Here is a 19,699-nt window from a genome sequence, read left to right as displayed (position 1 = left end):
TATGAGTTCAGATTCTGGAGTCAGGGAGCCAGACCAAGGTCAAATCCCAGCTCCACCCCTTCCTGACTAGATGAGCTTGGGCAAGCCCCCTTCATCTACAAAAATATCACAGGGTTGAGAAGCCAGCCAGAAAGTAATGCACTGAGTACAGAATAAGAACTTGGTAGATGTAATAAAATGCTCAATAAATCATAGCTGCACTATTAATATTTCCATTAGACAAGTAGATATGAATGAGTCTAGAAACAGCCTCTTTGTGAGATAACACACAAAAGCAAATTTTTTTTACAGTTCATTTTACCTACAGGGAACACTTAGAAGGCTCCAGTAGCATTATGCTTGTTTTCATATATCTCATTATACACCACCAACCTCAAAATAGAACTATTTGATCAGCGTATCTACTTATTTTTTTAATTGGGAAGAGAAAGAGGAATATGCATTAAATCCCTAATATGCTCAGCTGGCCGTGTCAAAATACACCAGAGCTTTTCTCCAGAGGTCCTGTACCACTCCCGGTGGCAAACAAGTGAGCTGCAGGTCCAGTGCTTAAAGAGTCACTGTGGTAGAGTTCAGAGATGGAAAGCTTGCACCCACCGTGACTACTAGCATGCTCACGGGGAACTCCACACCTATGCAGGCAGACCAGACCTCTCAGCATGATGATGGGAAAGAGTTCACCTATGGAATTTTTGAAAAATTCCCTGTACCAGGTTAAATAATTTTCCCTATTAGTCTTAGTTTGTGAAGAGTTTTATCATAATGGGCGCTGAATAAAAATGAAAGCCTTTTTTAGACATGCAGTGAAATAATCATGTGGGTTTTCTCCTCTAAACTGTTAAGTACTGAATTATATTAGTATATTTTCTAATGTTGAAACAATCTTGCCTTCCTGGGATAAGCTTAGTCATGATTTTACTTTACTCACTGTTAGATTTGTTCTGCAATTATCTTATTCAGAACTCTGTCATCTATATTCATGAGTACTATCAGCCCAAATTTTCATCTTATATTAAATGTTTGGTTTTGTTTTCAGTTATATGGCCTTACACAACAACTTATATCCACTTTTGCTATTCTTCTATGACTGGAATCTTATTTCTTGGATATTTGTTAGAATTAATGTATAAAGCCATCTGAGTTTGGTGTTATCTTTGTGTGAACATTTTTTAGTTAAGAACTTAAGTCAGATCGGTCCACTCTTCCTCAAAACCCTTCAATGGCTCTCCACTTCACTCAGTGGAAGTCCTTACAATGGCCCGGGCCACCCATAGCCTCTTGAACCTCACATATCCAACTACTCTATACCCTGCTCACAGAGAGCCAGCCACGTCGGCCACCTTTCTGTTTCTCAGCCATGCCCAGCAAACCGTCTTCAGATCCCATCTTGCTGCTCCCTCTGCCTGGAATGTTCCCCCCATTGAAAACTACATGGGCTTCAGGGCTCTCCTCAAATGCCCTTGTGTCAGACAGGACTTCCCCGACTACCCTCTATAAAGCAGGAGCCCCTTCTTCCCACAATACTGCTCTCTTCCTTACCCTGCCTTACTGTTATTATGTTACTTTAAATTAATGTATTACATATAATATAAATAGTATTTTAATATAATATACACAATTATTAATGTTTGTCTCCCGTCTCCCCAAATCAGAAAGTGAGCTCCATGAGCTCAAAAACTCCGTGGGTTTAACTGCCATTTCCCAAATGCCTAAAAAGTGCACCTATAGTTCATGTTTAATGAATTTGTTGAATAAGTAACAAGTGCCTCCATTTCCATCTGGCCTGCCTTAGATGAAAACCTGGTAAGTGGCAAGAAAAAGCTACTCACCTCACCCAGGAAAGAACTAGAGCCACCTGCCCCTGGAAACACCATGTAGGAAGGTGGCTGCCAAAGTGTGCAGACATTTCTGAAGGTCACCTGTGGTGACCAAGAGGCACTTACCTCCACACTCTTTAGTGCCAGCACGTTTTCTTCACTCCTCTGGGCAACTTCCACTTTGGGGGCCACACCACAGATGCCACAGATCATGTCATTGTAGTCTCGGACAGTGAGGCACTCAAAAGCCCAATAGCCATTGCACAGCAGCTCCTGCAGCTGGCTCAGCTCCTCTGAGGTAAGAGTCTTCTCTGGAAGGAGAGCAAGAGCTCTGAGAAGTTCACAGAAGAAGACCTGGAGGCCACAGGGGATGAGCAATGGCCAGCAAGAATAGCAATTCTGCAAGACTGCTTCTCTCCTAAGAACACCCAAGAGTACTAACCACCAAAGGATCAAGCACCCTAGCCATTAGGTGTTCGGGTAGCAACTCAAAGGGCAATTCCAATGAGAGTTATAGTTGCCCTGTACTCAGCACCCACTAGGACCTAAATGCTGGGCTGAGAGCTTTGAATACATTCTCTCATTTAACTCTCACATCTTTATGAGCCAAGAGTATTATTATTCTCACTGAACAACTGGAAAAACTGAGGCACAGAGAATAACTTACTCAAAACCACACTGCCACTACATGGTATAGTGCAGACTCAAACACAAACCTGTCTGACCCTAGAACCTTTCCTCTATTCCATCTGACCTCATAGCAGGGAAGGGGCAGGGGGCCTGGATTCTGTAGGAAGGGATGGGAAAAGCATAAACAGAAAGAAATGAGGAAAGCAAAGGGAAAAATAATTTCTAATAATAAGGAGGGTGGTGCCCACCTTCATGTCTCAGCATGAACCTTGGAAATGGGAGCAGACCTCCAGAAGCTGTATATTCAGAATGAGTCTGCTTAGCATGTAGTAACACCAAGTCTACCTATGACCAGAGGATGAGGTTCTATGAAGTCTGTTTAATCTTGTGCTGAAGGTCTCTGGATACATGGAAAGACGCATGCTTTCCAAAGTTTGGCATTTGTAAAATTCAAGAGGAGGAGTGTGTTAGGAAGTCAAGAATGTCTCCTTTTCAAAATATCAGACTCTCCTCCAAGGTAATCATGTTAACAAAAGCCCATCACTGAAAATTCCCAGGGAGCTTAGAACTAACCTTGGGGAAACAGAGGAAGCCAACCTTTACCTGTCTGATCCTGCACTGACTTCAGAAGAGTGCTGATGGATACTCTGGGGTCCTCTCCCAGCTTGATCTGGTTTCGGATTGCAAAAAGCAAGTCCAGGCTCACTAGTAGCTTGTTTCCCACATTAAAGAGACCTGCAGGTTAAAAAATGGCAACAGAGACATTCACTGTTAACAACATCCACAATGGCAAAAAACAGGAGACTAACTAAATGCCCACCAATAGGGGAACATTAAAAAATAAATTGTGGTACATTCATAAAATACAAAACTAGAGGTCACCTGCTAGTTGGTAACCTACAAGCAGCTGTGAAGGAAACTGTTTAATTGAATCCCATTGTACCCAGAGCACAGAGCAGCCTTTTCAGCATGCAGGGGCTGCTCAGAAACCTTGCTTAGAAGATGGCAGAAGAGAAGGACATGAGCTCATCTCTTCTAACGAAAACACCAAAATTACAACTAACTGCTGGAACAACCATCAACAAAAAAAACCACTGGAACCTACCCAAAAAAGATATCCTACATCCAAAGGTAGAACCCACAAGATGGTAGGAGGGGAGCAATCACAATAAAATCAAATCCCACACCTGCCAAATCAGCAACCCACAAACTGGAAAATAATTATATCGTACAGGTTCTCCCACAGGAGTGAAAGTTGTGAGCCTCACGATAGGTTCCCCAGCCTGGGGGTCTGGCAACAAGAGGAGGAGCTCCCAGAGCATTGGGCTTTGAAGGCCAGAGGGGACTGACTGCAGGAATTCAACAGGACAGAGAGAAACAAACTCTAATCTCAGAGGTTGCACACAAGGTCTTATGCGCACCAGGACGCAGGAGAAAAAGCGGTGACCTCATAAGACCCTGAGCCAGACCTACCTGCTGGTATTGGAGGGTCTCCTGTGGAGGCAAGGTCAGCTGTGGTTCACTGCGGGGACAGACACTGGTGGCAGTAATTCTGGGGAGTACTAATTGGCATGAACCCTCCTGGAGGCTGCCATTTTCTCACCAAAACCTGGCCCCACCCAACAACCTGCAGAATCCAGTGCTGGGATGCCTCAGGACAAACCACCAACAGATCAGGAACACAGCCCCACCCACCAGCAGACAGACTGCCTAAAATCTTCCTGAGCACACAGCTGCCTGCTAAACACACCCCTTGACACGGCCCTGCCCACCAGAGGGACAAGACCCAGCTAAACCAACCAATGGGCAGGAACCAGTCCCTCCCACCAGGAAGCCTGCACAAGCCTTGCAAACTGGCCTCATCCACCAGGAGGCAACAGCAAAAGCAAGAACTACAACCCTGCAGCCTGTGGAATGGAAAGCACACTCACAGAAAGTTAGACAAAAATGAGACAGCAGAGGAATATGTCCCAGATGAAGGAACAAGATATAACCCCAGAAGAACTAAGTGAAGTGGAGATAGGAAATCTACCTAAAAAAGAATTCAGAGTAATGATAGTAAAGTTGATCCAAGATCTCGGAAATAGAATGGAGGCACAGGTGGAGAAGATAAAAGAAATGTTTAAAAAAGACCTAGCAGAACTAAAGAACAAACAAACAGAGATGAACAATATAATAATTGAAATAAAAAATATACTAGAAGGAATCTACAGGAGAATAAGCGAGGCAGAAGAATGGGTAAGTGAGCTGGAAGACAGAATGGCGGAAATCACTGCTGCGGAACAGAATAAAGAATAAAAAGAAATGAGGACAGTCTAAGAAACCTCTGGGACAACATTAAATGCACCAACATTTGTATTATAGTGGTCCCAGAAGGAGAAGAGAGAGAGAGAGAACCTGAGAAAATATCTGAAGAGATATAGCTGAAAAATTCCCTAACATGAGAAAGGAAACAGTCACCCAAGTCCAGGAAGCAGAGAGTCTCATACAGGATAAACCCAAGGAGGAACATGCCGAGACACATAGTAACCAAACTGACAAAAATTAAAGGCAAAGAGAAAATATTAAAAGCAACAAATAAAATACAAGGGAATTGTCATAAGAATATTACCTGATTTTTCAGCAGAAACTCTGCAGGCCATGAGGGAATGGCACGATATATTTAAAGCGATGGAAGGGAAGAAACTACAACCAAGAATACTCTACCCAGCAAGGCTCTCATTCAGATTTGATAGAGAAATCAAAAGCTTTACAGACAATCAAAAGCTAAGCAAATTCAGAACTAACAGACCAGCTTTGCAACAAATGTTAAAGAACCTTCTCTAGGTGTAAAAGAAAAGACCACAACTAGAAACAAGAAAATTACAAATGGGAGAGCTCACTGGTAAGGGTAAACATACAGTAAGGGTGGGAAATAATCCACACACAAATATGATATCAAAACCAGCAATCATGAGGAGTGTACAAATGCAGGATATTGGAAATGCATTTGAAATTAAAAGACCAGGAAATTAAAACAATCTTGTTTATATATAGACTACTATATCAAAACCACATGGTAACAGCAAACTGAAAGTATACAGCAGATACACAAAAAAGAAAAAGGAATCCAAACACAACACTAAAGTTAGTCATCAAATCATGAGAAGAGAACAAAAGAGGAAGGGAAGAAAAGACCTACAAAAACAAATCCAAGACAATTAACAAAATGGCAATAAGAACACAGATATTGACAATTACCTTAAAAGTAAATGGATTAAATGTTCCAACCAAAAGACACAGAATGGCTGAATGGATACAAAAACAAGACCCATATATATGCTGTCTACAATAGACACACTTCAATTCTAGGGACACAACAGACTGAAAGTGCGGGGATGGAAAAAGGTATTCTATGCAAATGGAAATAAAAAGAAAATACTCATATCAGACAAAATAGACTTTAAAATAAAGACTATTACAAGAGACAAAGATGGACACTACATAATGATCAAGGGATCAATCCAAAAAGAAGATATAAGAATTGTAAATATATATGCACCCAACATAGAAGCACCTCAATATATAAGGCGAATGCTAACAGCCGTAAAAGGAGAAATCAATGTAACACAATTTAATAGTGGGGACTTTAACACCCCACTTACATCAATGGACAGATCGTCCAGACAGAAAATCAATAAGGAAACACAGGCCTTAAATGACACATTAGACCAGATGGACTTAATTGATATTCAGAGAGCATTCCATCCAAAAGTAGCAAAATACACATTCTTTTCAAGTACACATGGAACATTCTCCAGGAATGATCACATGCTGGGTGACAAAGCAAACCTCAGTAAATTTAAGAAAACTGAAATCATATCAAGCATCTTTTCCAACCACAATGCTATGAGATTAGAAATTGATCGCAAGAAAAAAACTTAAAAAGCACAAACATATGGAGGCTAAACAATACGCTACTAAACAACCAATGGATCACTGAAGTAATCAAAGAGGAAATCAAAAAATACCTAGAGACAAACACAAATGAAAGCATGATGATCCAAAACCTACGGGACGCAGGAAAAGCAGTTCTAAGCGGGAAGTTTATAGCAATACAATCTTACCTCAGGAAACAAGAAAATCTCAAGTAAACAAGCTAACCTTACATACCTAAAGCAACTAGAGAAAGAATAACAATCAAAACCAAAAGTTAGTAGAAGGAAGGAAAACATAAAGATTAGAGCAGAAATAAATGAAATAGAGACAAAGAAAACAATAGAAAAGAACAATGAAACTAAAAGCTTGTTCTTTGAGAAGATAAACAAAACTGATAAACCTTTAGCCAGATGCATCAAGAAAAAAATGGAGAGGGCTCAAGACAATAAAATTAGAAATGAAAACGGAGAAGTTACAACTCACACCACAGAAACACAAAGGATCATAAGAGACTACTACAAGCAACTATATGCCAATAAAATGGATAACTTAGAAGAAATGGACAAATACTTAGAAAGGTACAATCTCCCAAGACTGAACCAGGAAGAAATAGAAAATATGAACAGACCACTCACAAGTACTGACATTGAAACTATGATTTTAAAACTCCCAACAAACAAAAGTCCAGGACCAAATGGCTTCACAGGCAAATTCTACCAAACATTTAGAGACGAGTTAACACCTATCCTTCTGAAACTATTTCAAAACACTGCAGAGGAAGGAACACTCCCAAACTCATTCTGAGGCCACAATCACCCTGATAGCAAAACCAAAGATACCACAAAACAAAACAAAAAGCAAACAAAAAAAAACACCACAGGCCAATATCACTGGTGAACACAGATGCAAAAATCCTCAACAAAATACTGGGTTGGCCTAAAAGTTCCTTCAGTTTTTAAGAAAAGATAAAAGACACATTTTTCATTTTTCACCAAGAACTTTCTTGAACAATATATTCAGCCTTTCGTTTCACTACCTTCTGCCATTTTTCAGGCAACTTTATAATTCCATCTTTCCAAAACTTTTTACCTTTTTGAGCAAAGAACTGTTCCAGGTACCTTTTACAGTCTTCCAGGAAACTGAAATTTTTTCCATTAAGAGAATTCTGTAAAGACCTAAATCAATGGAAATCCAAAGGTGCAATGTCTGGTGAATACAGTGGATGAATCAGAACTTCCCAGCCAAGCTCTAACATTTTTTGCTGGTCATCAAACATGTGGTCTTGCATTATCCTGATGGAAGATTACACGTTTTCTGTTGACCAATTCCGGACACTTTTTGTTGATGCTGCTTTCAGTTGGTCTAATTGGAGCAGTACTTGTTTGAATTAATCGTTTGGTTTTCAGGAAGGAGCTCATAATAGAGGACTCCCTTTCAATCCCACCATACACACGTCACCTTCTTTGGATGAAGACCGGCTTTTGGTGGTGGTGGTGGTGGTGGTGGTGGTTGCCCCATGATCTCTTTCGTTCCACATTATCGTACAGTATCCACTTTTCATTGCCCGTCACAATTTGTTTTAAAAACTGGAACGCTTTTACTGTTTAAATAGAGAACTGCATGTGGAAATATGGTCAAGAAGGTTTTTTTTTGCTTAACTTATGTGGAACCCAAACATCAAAGTGATTAACATAACCAAACTGGTACAAATGATTTTCAATGCTTGATTTGGATACTTTGAGTATGTCGGCTATCTCCCACATGGTATAACGTTGATTGTTCGCAATTAATGTCTCGATTTGATCTCTACCAACTTCAACTGGTCTACCCGACCATGGAGCATCGTCCAGCAAGAAATCTCTAGCACAAAACTTCACAAACCACTTCTGACACATTCAATCAGTCACAGCACCTTCTTCACACAGTGCACAAATTTTTTGCGTTTCAGTTGCGTTTTTACCTTTCTTGAAATAATAAAGCATAATACGCCAAAAATGTTGCTTTTTTCCTTCCATCTTCAGTATTAAACTGGCTACACAAAAATTCAACAATCCTGATAAGTTTTTGTTTAAATGAACGCTGATATGACAGCTATCACGATACAATCTAACGAAATTGTTTTGAATGAAGTTAAAGACAACTAAGGGCTACTAGAGCCATCTTACAGAAAAACAAAAACGAGCATTTTGGCCAACCCAATACTAGCAAACTGACTTCAACAATACATTAAAAGGATCATACACCATGATCAAGGGGAATTTACTTATCCCTGAGATGCAAGGATTTTTCAATATCCGCAAATCAATCAGTGTGATACACAACATTAACAAACTGAAGAATAAAAACTATAGTATCATCTCAATAGATGCCAAAAAAAAAGGTTTTGACAAAATTCAACATCTATTTATGATAAAAACTCTCCAGAAAGTGGGCCTAGAGGGAACATACCTCAACATAATAAAGGCCATATATGACAAACCTACAGCTAACATACTCAACAGTGAAAAGCTGAAAATATTTCCTCTAAGATCAGGAACAAAACAAGGAGGTCCACTCTTGTCACTTTTAGTCAGCAAAGTTTTGGAAGATCTAGCCATGGCAATCAGAGAAGAGAAAGAAATAAAAGCAATCCAAACTGGAAATGAAGTAAAACTGTCACCGTTTGGAGATGACATGATATCATATATAGAAAATCCTAAAGATGCTACCAGGAAATTACTAGAGCTCATCAATGAATTCAGTCAAGTTTCAGGATACAAAATTAATACACAGAAATCTCTTGCATTCCTATACACTAACAACAAAAGATCACAAAGAGAAATTAAACAAACAATCCCATTTACCATCACATCAAAAAGAACAAAATATCTAGGAATAAACTTACTTAAGGAGGCAAAGGACCTTTACTCTGAAAACTATAAGACACTGTCAAAAGAAATCGAAGGTGACGCAAAAGATATACCATGTTCTTGGATGGGAAGAATCAATATTGTCAAAATAACTATATTACCCAAGGCAATCTACAGATTCAATATGCAATCCCTATCAAATTACCAGCAGCATTTTTTACAGAACCAGAACAAAAGATTTTTAAATTTGTATGGAGACACAAAATACTCCGAATAGACAAATCAATCTTGAGAAAGAAAAAGCAGAGCTGGAGTAATCAGGCTTCCTAACTTCAGACTATACTACAAAGCTACAGTCATCAAACCAGTATGGTACTGGCACAAAAACAGGAATATAGATCAATGGAACAGGATAGAAAGCCCAGAAATAAACCCACATACCTATGGCCAATTAATCTACAACAAAGGAAGCAAGAATACACAATGAAGAAAAGACAGTCTTCAATAAGTGGCACTGGTAAAACTGGACAGCTACATGTAAAAGAATGAAATTAGGACATTCTCTAACACCATACACAGAAATAAACTCAAAATGGATTAAAGACCTAAATGTAAGACTGGATACTATAAAACTCTTAGAGGAAAACATAGGCAAAACACTCTTTGACATAAATCACAGCAGTATCTTTTTCAATCCATAATGGAAAAAAAGAATAAAAATAAACAAATGGGACCTAATCCAACTTATAAGCTTTTGCACAGCAAAGAAAATCATAAACAAAATGAAAACACAACCTACAGAATGAGAGAAAATATTTGCAAATGATGAGACCGACAAGGGATTAATCTCCAAAATTTACAAAAAGCTCATGCAGCTCTATGTCAAAAAAAACAAACAACCAAATCAAAAAATGGGCAGAAGACCTAAATAGACATTTCTCCAAAGAAGACATACAAATGGCCAAGAGGCACATAAAAAGATGCTCAACATCACTAATTATCAGAGAAATGCAAATCAAAACTACAATGAGACGTCACCTCACACCATCAAAAAGTCTACAAACAATAAATGCTACACTGTTGATGGGAATATAAATTGGTACAGCCACTATGGAGAACAGTATGGAAGTTCCTTAGAAAACTAAAAATAGAGCTACCATATGATCAGCAATCCCATGCCTGGGCATATATCCAGAGAAAATCATGGTTCAAAAGGACACATGCACCCCAATAATCACTGCAGTGCTGTTTACAACAGCCAAGACATGGAAACAACCTAACTTTCCATGGACAGATGAATGGATAAAGAAGATGTGGTACATATATACAGTGGAATACTACTCAGCCATTAAATAGAATTAAATACTGCCATTTGCAGCAACATGGATGGACCTGGATATTATCATACTAAGTGAAGTAAGCCAGACAGAACAAGACAAACATCATATGATATCACTTGTATGAGGAATCAAAAAATGATAAAACTGAACTTATTTACAAAACAGAAACAGACTCAGAGACTTAATACAAACTAACTCATGGTTACCAAAGGGGAAAGGGGGGGTGGAGGGATAAACAGGCAGTTTGCAATTGACACATACACACTACTATATTTAAAATAGATAACCAACAAGGACCTACTGTATAGTACAGGGAACTCTGCTCAATATTCTGTAATAACCTAAATGGGAAAAGAATTGATACATCTATATATATAACTGAATCACTTTGCTGTACACTCAAAACTAACACAACGTTGTTAATCAACTACTCAAAAAAAAAAAAAAACACTAGAAATAATTAAGAAAAATAAGGTAAGCCTAAATGCTCTGACATGAAGTTGTACACAATACATTGTTAAATGAAAAAACTAATGAAATATGTATCATACTTTTTTTTTTAATAGAAAAAAGAAACATCTCCCTACCACCCAACTCAGTCCTTACGACCAAAGGGGTCACTATTCCTCCACCTCTCACAACTACATCATGAGGAAAGGCCAGGAGCATCCTTTAGCCCAGGGATGTACAGGGGACGTAAAAAAGGCTAATAAAATCACCCCTATGCCAAATCCTGGGATAAAAGACCCAGACAGTTAATTTAAGACAAATAAAAGAGGATGATTTTACATTTGCACAAAATGAACAAAAGCAAATTTTGGCATATGTGTTCCCAGTAAAGAAGGGTATAGAGGAGTGGGGAAGACCTTTTAAAGCATGATACCAAAGGCTGAAACCACAAATCAGAAGATCAAAGCTCTGATCACATAAAAACTTAAAGTAAAAAAACAAAAAACATAAAAACCCCTCATGTCCAAAAAAAAATCACAAACAAATTTAAAAGACAACTAATAAACTGGGGAAAAACTCTGCCAACAAAACACCCCCAAAGAATGGAAATGTTTACAAAAGAAATTCACAAAAGAGATAAAAAACACAGAAGGTATATAATCTTCCCAGTAATCAAATACAATACATTAAGAAATGATATACCAGGAGGAGAGCAATCAAGATGGCGGAGCAGAAGGACACGAAGCTCACCTCCTCCCACAAATACATCAAAAATAAATCTACAAGTGGAACAACTTGCACAGAACATCTACTGAACGCTGACAGACCTCAGACTTCCAAAAGGGCAAGAAAATCTCCACATAACCAGGTAGGACAAAAGAAAAATTAAAAAATAAAAAATAAAGAGAGAGAGAAAGAAAGGAATCAGGACAGGACCTGTGTCCCAGGGAGGGAGCTGTGAAAGAAAGGTTCCCACACCCTGGGAAGTCCTGTCACTGGCGGGGAAATCAGCCTGGATGGACAGGAAGCTTCAAAGCCTAGAAGAAGAGAGCAGCAACTGCTCTGCGGAAGGCAAAAGGTTGAGTAACTTGCACAGATGGTCAGTACTGCCACCCTGCACTCCCCTGCCTGAGATGCTCGTCCACCAGTGCGAGCAGGGGCTGGGTGCTGAAACTCGGGCTTCCAAGATCAGACCTGGGGAGAGGATTGCAGTTGGTAGCAAGGAGACAGCCCGAAGGGGCTGGAGTATGGCAACTGAGGGTGTACGTGGAAGATGCCTGGGCCCACCAGAGAGGCAAGGCGCCACTGCTGGGGGGTGCATGAGGAGAGAGGCAAGACCACCATAGGAGCTCCTTTCCCTGCACACACTCTCAGGCAACAGAGCACTGTCTACATAAACTCCAGGGGTGGACATGAGCCACTGCTGCCACAGCGGGCTCCAGAGGCACACGGGGGCCACCCCGACCTCTGAGAGATGCACAAGCAGGTGCCAATCACTGCGTCCACCGGCACAGAGCCCCAGGAGCACTCGCGAGCTGCTGTACCTACACACCCCCTATCAAGGGGATAATGGCCAGCACAGGCTGAGGAAAAAGGCAACAAGCATCCAAACTAAAAGCAGCCCTCGTGCCAAAAATATTAAACCCACACAAGCTAAGCAGGGACACTCCCATGTATAAACAGCCTTCCAAGACTACAGTAGATAATTGTTTCTCTTAAACTCACAGAGTAAGAGAAATGTAAGTAAAATGAAGAAGTAGAGGAACCACTCCCAGTTAAAAGACCAAGAGAATTCCCCCGAAGGAACAAACAGTGAAACAGACCTCTTCAGTCTGACAGACACTGAGTTCAAAAAAAAAGATAATGGGGACTTCCCTGCTGGTCCAGTGGGACCCACACTCCCAATGCAGGAGGCACAGGTTTGACCCGTGGTCAGGGAAGTAAGATCCCACATGCTGTGCAGCACAGCCAAAAAAAAAAAAAAAGGTAATGAAAATACTGAAAGGATTAAGAAAGGCTATCGACAGAAACTCAGATTACTGTGAAAAGGAAATAGAAACTATAAGGAGGTGCCACAAAAAATTAGGAAATTCATTTGCTGAGAATAAAGGGAATGAATAGCAAAATGAATAGTGCAGAAGAACAAAGAAGTGATCTGGAAGATAGAATAATGGAAATCACCCAATCAGAACAGTAGACAGAAAGCCAAATTTAAAAAAAAGAAAGAAAGCAATAAAAGAGGCCTATGGGATAATATAAAGTATGCCAATCTATGCATAATAGGATTCCAGAAGGAGAAGAAAAAGATTGAAAATGTATTTGAAGAAATTATGGCTGAAAACTTCCCCAACCTAAAGAAGAAAACAGATATTTAGATATAGGAAGGACAGAGGGTCCCAAACAAGATGAACCCAAACAGACCTACACCAAGACATATGATAATAAAAATGGCAAAAGTTAAAGAAAGGATTCTAAGGCAACAAGAGAAAAACAGAATTAATCACAAGGGAACCCCCATAAGGCTATCAGCTGATTTCTCTACAGAAACACTGCAGGCCAGAGGGAGTGGCAAAATATATTTAGCCCTGAAAGGGAAAAATTTGCAACCTAGAATACACTACCCAGCAAGATTATCATTTAGAATAGGAGGAGAAATAAAGAATTTCTCAAACAAGCAAAAACTAAAAGAATACAGCGATACTAAACCTACCCTAAAAGAAATATTGAAAGGTCTTCTCTAAATAAAAAAGCAAGAAGATATAGGAAAAAAGAAATCACAGTTGGAAATTAAATCACTTAAATAAGCCAGTATACAGATCAAAAAGAAATAATATCTATTTGTGAAAGTGACGATAAACACGAGGAACAGCGAAAGGATAAGCATGAAGATGGAAAAGGGACACCAAAATCATAAAATCTGGGGGACAAGAGTAAAAATCTTTAGATTCTTTTTTTTAAGAATGTGTTTGACCCTATATGTCTAAAGCAAGAGGATATAAGAAGGGGTTAACGTACTTGAAAAAGAGGTTAACCACAAATCAAAAACATACAATAGATCCACAAAAAAACAAAAAGAACACAAGCATAAAATAAAAGGAGATCATCAAATGACAAAAAGTAAAACAAAAAGAAAGGAACAAAAAAGAAAAATGGAGCCAGCAAGAAAACAAAGTTTAAAATGGTAAATACATACTTATCAATAATTACCTTACATGTCAATGAATTAACTGTTCCAATCAAAAGACAGAGTGGCAGACTGGACTAAAAAACAAGAGCCTACAATATGCTGCCTATGAGATCCACTTTAGGGCAAAGGACACACATAGATTGAAAGTGAGGAGATGGAAAAAGATATTTCATGCAAATGGAAATGACAAGAAAGCAGGGGTCGCAACACTCAAATCAGACAAAATAGACTTTAAAACAAAGGCCATAAAGAAGATAAAGAAGGACATTATATAAAGATAAAGGGATCAATACAAGAGGATATTACACTCATTAACATATATGCACCCTATATAGGGGCACCTAAATACATAGAATATTAATAGACATAAAGGGAGAAATTGATAGGACTACGATAATAGTAGGAGACTTTAACACGCCACTCATATTAGTGGACGGATCTTCTAGACAGAAATTCAATAAGGCAACAGATTCAAAATGATACAACAGAACAGTTAGACTTGATTATTTCAGGACATTACATCCAAAAAACCCAGAATACACATTCTTTTCAAGTGCACATGGAACATTCTCTAGGAATGACCACATACTAGGGCACAAAACTAACCAACAAATTTAAGAGTATAGACATTATTGCAAGCATCTTCTCTGACCACAATGGCATGAAAGTAGAAATTAGCCACAGGAAAAGAAACGAGGAAAAAAAAACGATTACATTAAGACTAAACTATGTGTTATTAAAAAACCAATGGGTCGGGCTTCCCTGGTGGCACAGTGGTTGAGAGTCCACCTGCCAATGCAGGGGACACGGGTTCGTGCCCCAGTCCGGGAAGATCCCACATGCCATGGAGCGGCTGGGCCTGTGAGCCATGGCCGCCGAGCCTGTGCGTCCGGAGCCTGTGCTCTGCAACGGGAGAGGCCAGAGTACCGCAAAAAAAACAAAAAAAAAAACAACAACAAAAAAAACAGATTAAAAAAAAGATGAATAAAACCAAGAGCTGGTTCTTTGAAAGGGTAAACAAAATTGACAAACCTCTGGCCATTCTCACCAAGATGAAAAGAGAACCCAAATAAACAAAATAAGAAACGGAAGAGAAATCTCAACTGATACTGCAGAAATACAAAAAAAACACAAAAGAATACTATGAACAATCATATGCCAACAAATTCAACAACCAAGAAGAAATGGACAACTTTCTAGAAACATACAGCCCACCAAAATTGAATCAACAAGAAACAGATAATTTGAACAGATCACTAGAACTGAAATAAAATATGTAATTTAAAAAACTAAAAAAAAAAAAAAAAAAAAAAAAACTATCTATGAACAAAAGTCCAGGACCAGATGGCTTCACAAATTCTACCATACATACAAAGAAAAACTTTTACTGATCCTTCTCAAACTCTAGCAAAAGACTGAAGAGGAGGGAACACTCCCAAAGATATTCTATGAAGCCACCATCACCCTGATACCGAAACCACACAAAGATACCACCAAAAAAGAAAACTACAGGCCAATATCTTTGACGAACATAGATGCAAAAATTCTCAACAAAACACTAGCAAACCGAATACAACGCATAAAAAAAATCATACACCACAACCAAGTGGGATTCATCCCAAGTTCACAAGGATGGACCAACATACACAAAATCAATGTTCTATAGCACGTTAACAAAAGAAAAGACAAAAACCACATGATCATCTCGATAGACGCAGAAAAAGCATTTGACTAAATTCAACATCCACTCACGATACAAACTCTTACCAAAATGGGTATAGAGAGAACATATCTCAACATAATAAAAGCTATTTATGACAAGCCTTCCCACTAAAATCTGGAATAAGACAAGGATGCCCACTCTCACCACTTCTATTCAACATAGTATTGGAAGTCCTAGCTACAGCAATCAGACAAGAAAAAGAAAAGGTAAGCAAATTGGAAGGGAAGAGGTAAAATTGTCACTATATGCACATGACATGATGCTATACATAGAAAACGCTGCAGACTCCACAAAGAAACTAACAGAACTGATAAGTGAATTTAGCAAGGCAGCAGGATACAAGATTAACATACAGAAAGAGGTTGCATTTCTTTACAACAACAATGAAACAGCAGAAAGGGAATGTGAAAAAAACAATACCTTTTAAAATCACACCCCAAAAAAACCCAAAAAACAAAACTTAGGAATAAACCTGACCAAGGAAGTGAAAGACTTATATGCTGAGAATTAAAAACCATTAATAAAGGAAACTGAAGATGATTCAAAGAAATGGAAAGATATCCCATGCTCTTGGACTGGAAGAATTAATATTGTTAAAATGGCAACTACCCAAAGCAATCTACAGATTTAATGCGATCCCTATCAAATTACCCAGGACATTTTTCACAGAACTGTAACAAATAATCCTAAAATTTATATGGAATCACAAAAGACCCAGAATTGCTAAAGCAATCCTGAGGAAAAGGAACAAATCAGGAGGCATAACCCTTCCAGACTTCAGACAATACTTCAAAGCTACAGTAATCAAAACAGTGTGGTACTGGCACAAAGACAAACAGATCAACGGAACAGAATAGAGAGCCCAGAAATAAACCCACACCCCTATGGCCAATTAATCTTCAACAAAGGAGGCAAGAATATACAATGGGAAAAAGAAAGTCTCTTCATCAAGTAGTGCTGAGAAAGTTGGACAGCTGCCTGTAAATCAATGAAGTTAGAACACACCCTCACACCATGCACAAAAATAAACTCAAAATGGCTTAAAGACTTAAATATAAGACAAGACCCCATAAAATTCCTAGAAGAGATTGTAGGCAAAACATTCTCTGATAGAAACTGTACCAATGTTTTCTTAGGTCTCCCAAGGCAACAGAAAATAAACAAAATAGAAAAAAATAAACAAATGGGACCTAATCAAACTTACAAGCTTTTGCACAGCAAAAGAAACCATAAACAAAACGAAAAGACAACTTATGGAATGGGAGAAAATATTTGCGAACAATGTGACCAACAAGGGCTTAATTTCCAAAATATACAAACAGTTCATACAACTCGACAACAACAACAAAAAAACAAACAGCCAAATCAAAAAATGGCTAGAAGATCTAAATAGACATTTATCCAAAGAAGACATATAGATGGTCGATAGGCACATGAAACGATGTTCAACATCACTAATTATTAGAGAAATGCAAATCAAAACTACAATGAGTTACCACCAACTCCCACCAGTCAGAATGGCCATCATTAAAAAGTCTATACACAATAAATGCTGGAGAGGGTGTGGAGAAAAGGGAACCCTCCTTCACTGTTGGTGGGAATGCAAGTTAGTGCAGCCACTATGGAAAACAGTATGGAAAATTAAAAAGATATTACCATGTGATCCCACTCCTGGGCATATGTCCGGAAAAAGACGTAGTTCAAAAGGATACATGTACCCCCATGTTCACTGCAGCACTACTCACAATAGCCAAGACATGGGAACAACCTAAATATCCATCGACAGATGAATGGATAAAGAAGATGTGGTACATATATACAATGGAAAACTACTCAACCATAAAAAAAAAATGGCACATGCAGCAACATGAATGCAACTAGAGGTTACCATACCAAGTGAAGTGAGTCCGAAAGAGAAAGACAAATACCGTACAATATCACTTATATGTGGAATCTAAAATAGGGCACAAATGAACCTATCTATGAAACAGAAACAGACTCAGACATAGAGAACAGATTTGTGGTTGCCAAGGGGGAAGAGAGGTGGGGGAGGGATGGACTGGGAGTTCGGGGTTAGTACATATTACATATAGACTGGATAAGCAACAAGGTCCTACTGTATAGCGCAGGGAACTATATTCAATATCCTGGGATAAACCATAATGGAAAAGAATATTTTAAAAGGATGTATATATGTGTATAACTGAGTCACTCTGCTGTACAGCAGAAATTAACACATTGTAAATCAACTATACTTCAATAAAAAATAAATTAAAAAAAGAAATATTTCAGTTTTTAACCTATCAAATTGACAAAATTTAAAAAATTATAATACTAATCTACAAAAAGTTCCTAAAGTTAATAAGTGAGTTTTGCAAGGTCACTGAATGAAATCAATAGACAAAACCCAATTGTATTTCTACACTAGCACTGAACAGTTAGAAATTGAACCATGTCATTTAGTATAATCTAACAAAATATGTACAGGAACTATATATGTTGAAAACAACGTAACACTGATGAGAAAAACAAAAGAAAATGTAATAAAATGGAGAGATAGACCATGTTTATGGATTGGAAGACTCAGTATCTTTAAGCATGTCAAACTTCCCCAAACTGATCTACAGATTTAACACCATCCCAATTAAAATTCTAGCAGGATTCTGTAGACACTAACAAGCTGATTCTAAAATTTATATGGGAATGCAAGAAACTAAAACAGTTTAAACAATTCAGGAAAAACGAGGTTGGAGGATTCACACTACCTGACTATAAGACTTACTACAAAGCTGCAGTAATCAAGACAACGTGCGGTATTTGCTAATGGATAGACAGCATAAACCAATAGAACAGGGTGCAGAAATAGACCTACACATACATGATCAATCGATTTCCAAAAAAGGAGCAAAGGCAATTCAAAAGAGAAAGGACTACTTTTCAACAAATGGTGGAAGAAATGGATGTCCAAATGGAAAAAAAACCCCTCAATCTGGGCCTCATACTTTATATAAAAATCAATTAAAAATGGATTATAGACTTAAATATAAACCATAAATTATAAAACTTTTAGCAGAAAACATAGGAAAAATACTTATGATCTCCACCTAGGTAAAGACATCTTAGCAATAACATCAAAAACAATCTCTAAAAGAAAAAACTGATGAATTGGTCTTTAATTAAGAACTTTTGCTCTGTGGAAGATTGTGTTAAGAGGATGAGAATACAAGCCACAGACCATAATAAAGTATAAAGTATCTGCAAATCACTTATCTGACAAAGGACGTGTATCCAGACTATATAAAGAACATTTAAAACTCAACAGCAAAAAAAACAACCCAGTTCAATGGGCCAAAGATGGAACAGGTACTTCACCAAAGAAATACAGATGGCAAACAAACCCATGAAAAGATGCTCAACATCATCAGTCATTGAGGAAATAGAAATTGAAACCACAATGAGTTACTACTACACACACCTATCAGAATGGCTAAAACACACACAAAAAAACTAGACACTACCAAGTGCTGACAAATGAAGCAAACTGGAACTCTCACCCATTGTTAGAGGGAATGCAAAATGGCAGCAACATTTAGGTAAACGGTTTGGCGATTTCTTATAAAATTAAATATACACTTACCACATGGCGCAGCAATCTGACTCCTAGGGTATTTACCCAAAAGAAATGAAAATTTTTGTTTACAAAAAAGCCTATACATGAACAGATGTAGAGAACAAACATATGGATACCAAGGGGGAAAGGGGGGGCGGGTGTGGAATGAATTGGG

General features: G+C 38.3%; 1 protein-coding gene across 5 annotated transcripts in view; it reads right to left on the bottom strand.

The window, feature by feature from the left end:
• HMGXB3 (HMG-box containing 3) overlaps positions 1–19,699 on the bottom strand; it is a 61,611-nt gene that overhangs the window by 7,989 nt on the left and 33,923 nt on the right. For all 5 annotated transcript variants that reach the window (XM_028493371.2, XM_007130653.4, XM_007130655.4 and 2 more), the window contains 2 exons: positions 3,051–3,182; positions 1,944–2,128 (listed from right to left, as the gene is read on the bottom strand). In XM_028493371.2, the coding sequence (XP_028349172.1) occupies positions 1,944–2,128; positions 3,051–3,182 (317 nt within the window). The remainder of the gene's footprint in view (positions 1–1,943; positions 2,129–3,050; positions 3,183–19,699) is intronic.

This window comes from Physeter macrocephalus, chromosome 8 (assembly GCF_002837175.3).
Source record: "Physeter macrocephalus isolate SW-GA chromosome 8, ASM283717v5, whole genome shotgun sequence".
Taxonomy (NCBI): Eukaryota; Metazoa; Chordata; class Mammalia; order Artiodactyla; family Physeteridae; genus Physeter; species Physeter macrocephalus.
Note: the sequence above shows the minus strand (reverse complement) of the source record. Positions and strands in the feature narration are given on the sequence as shown.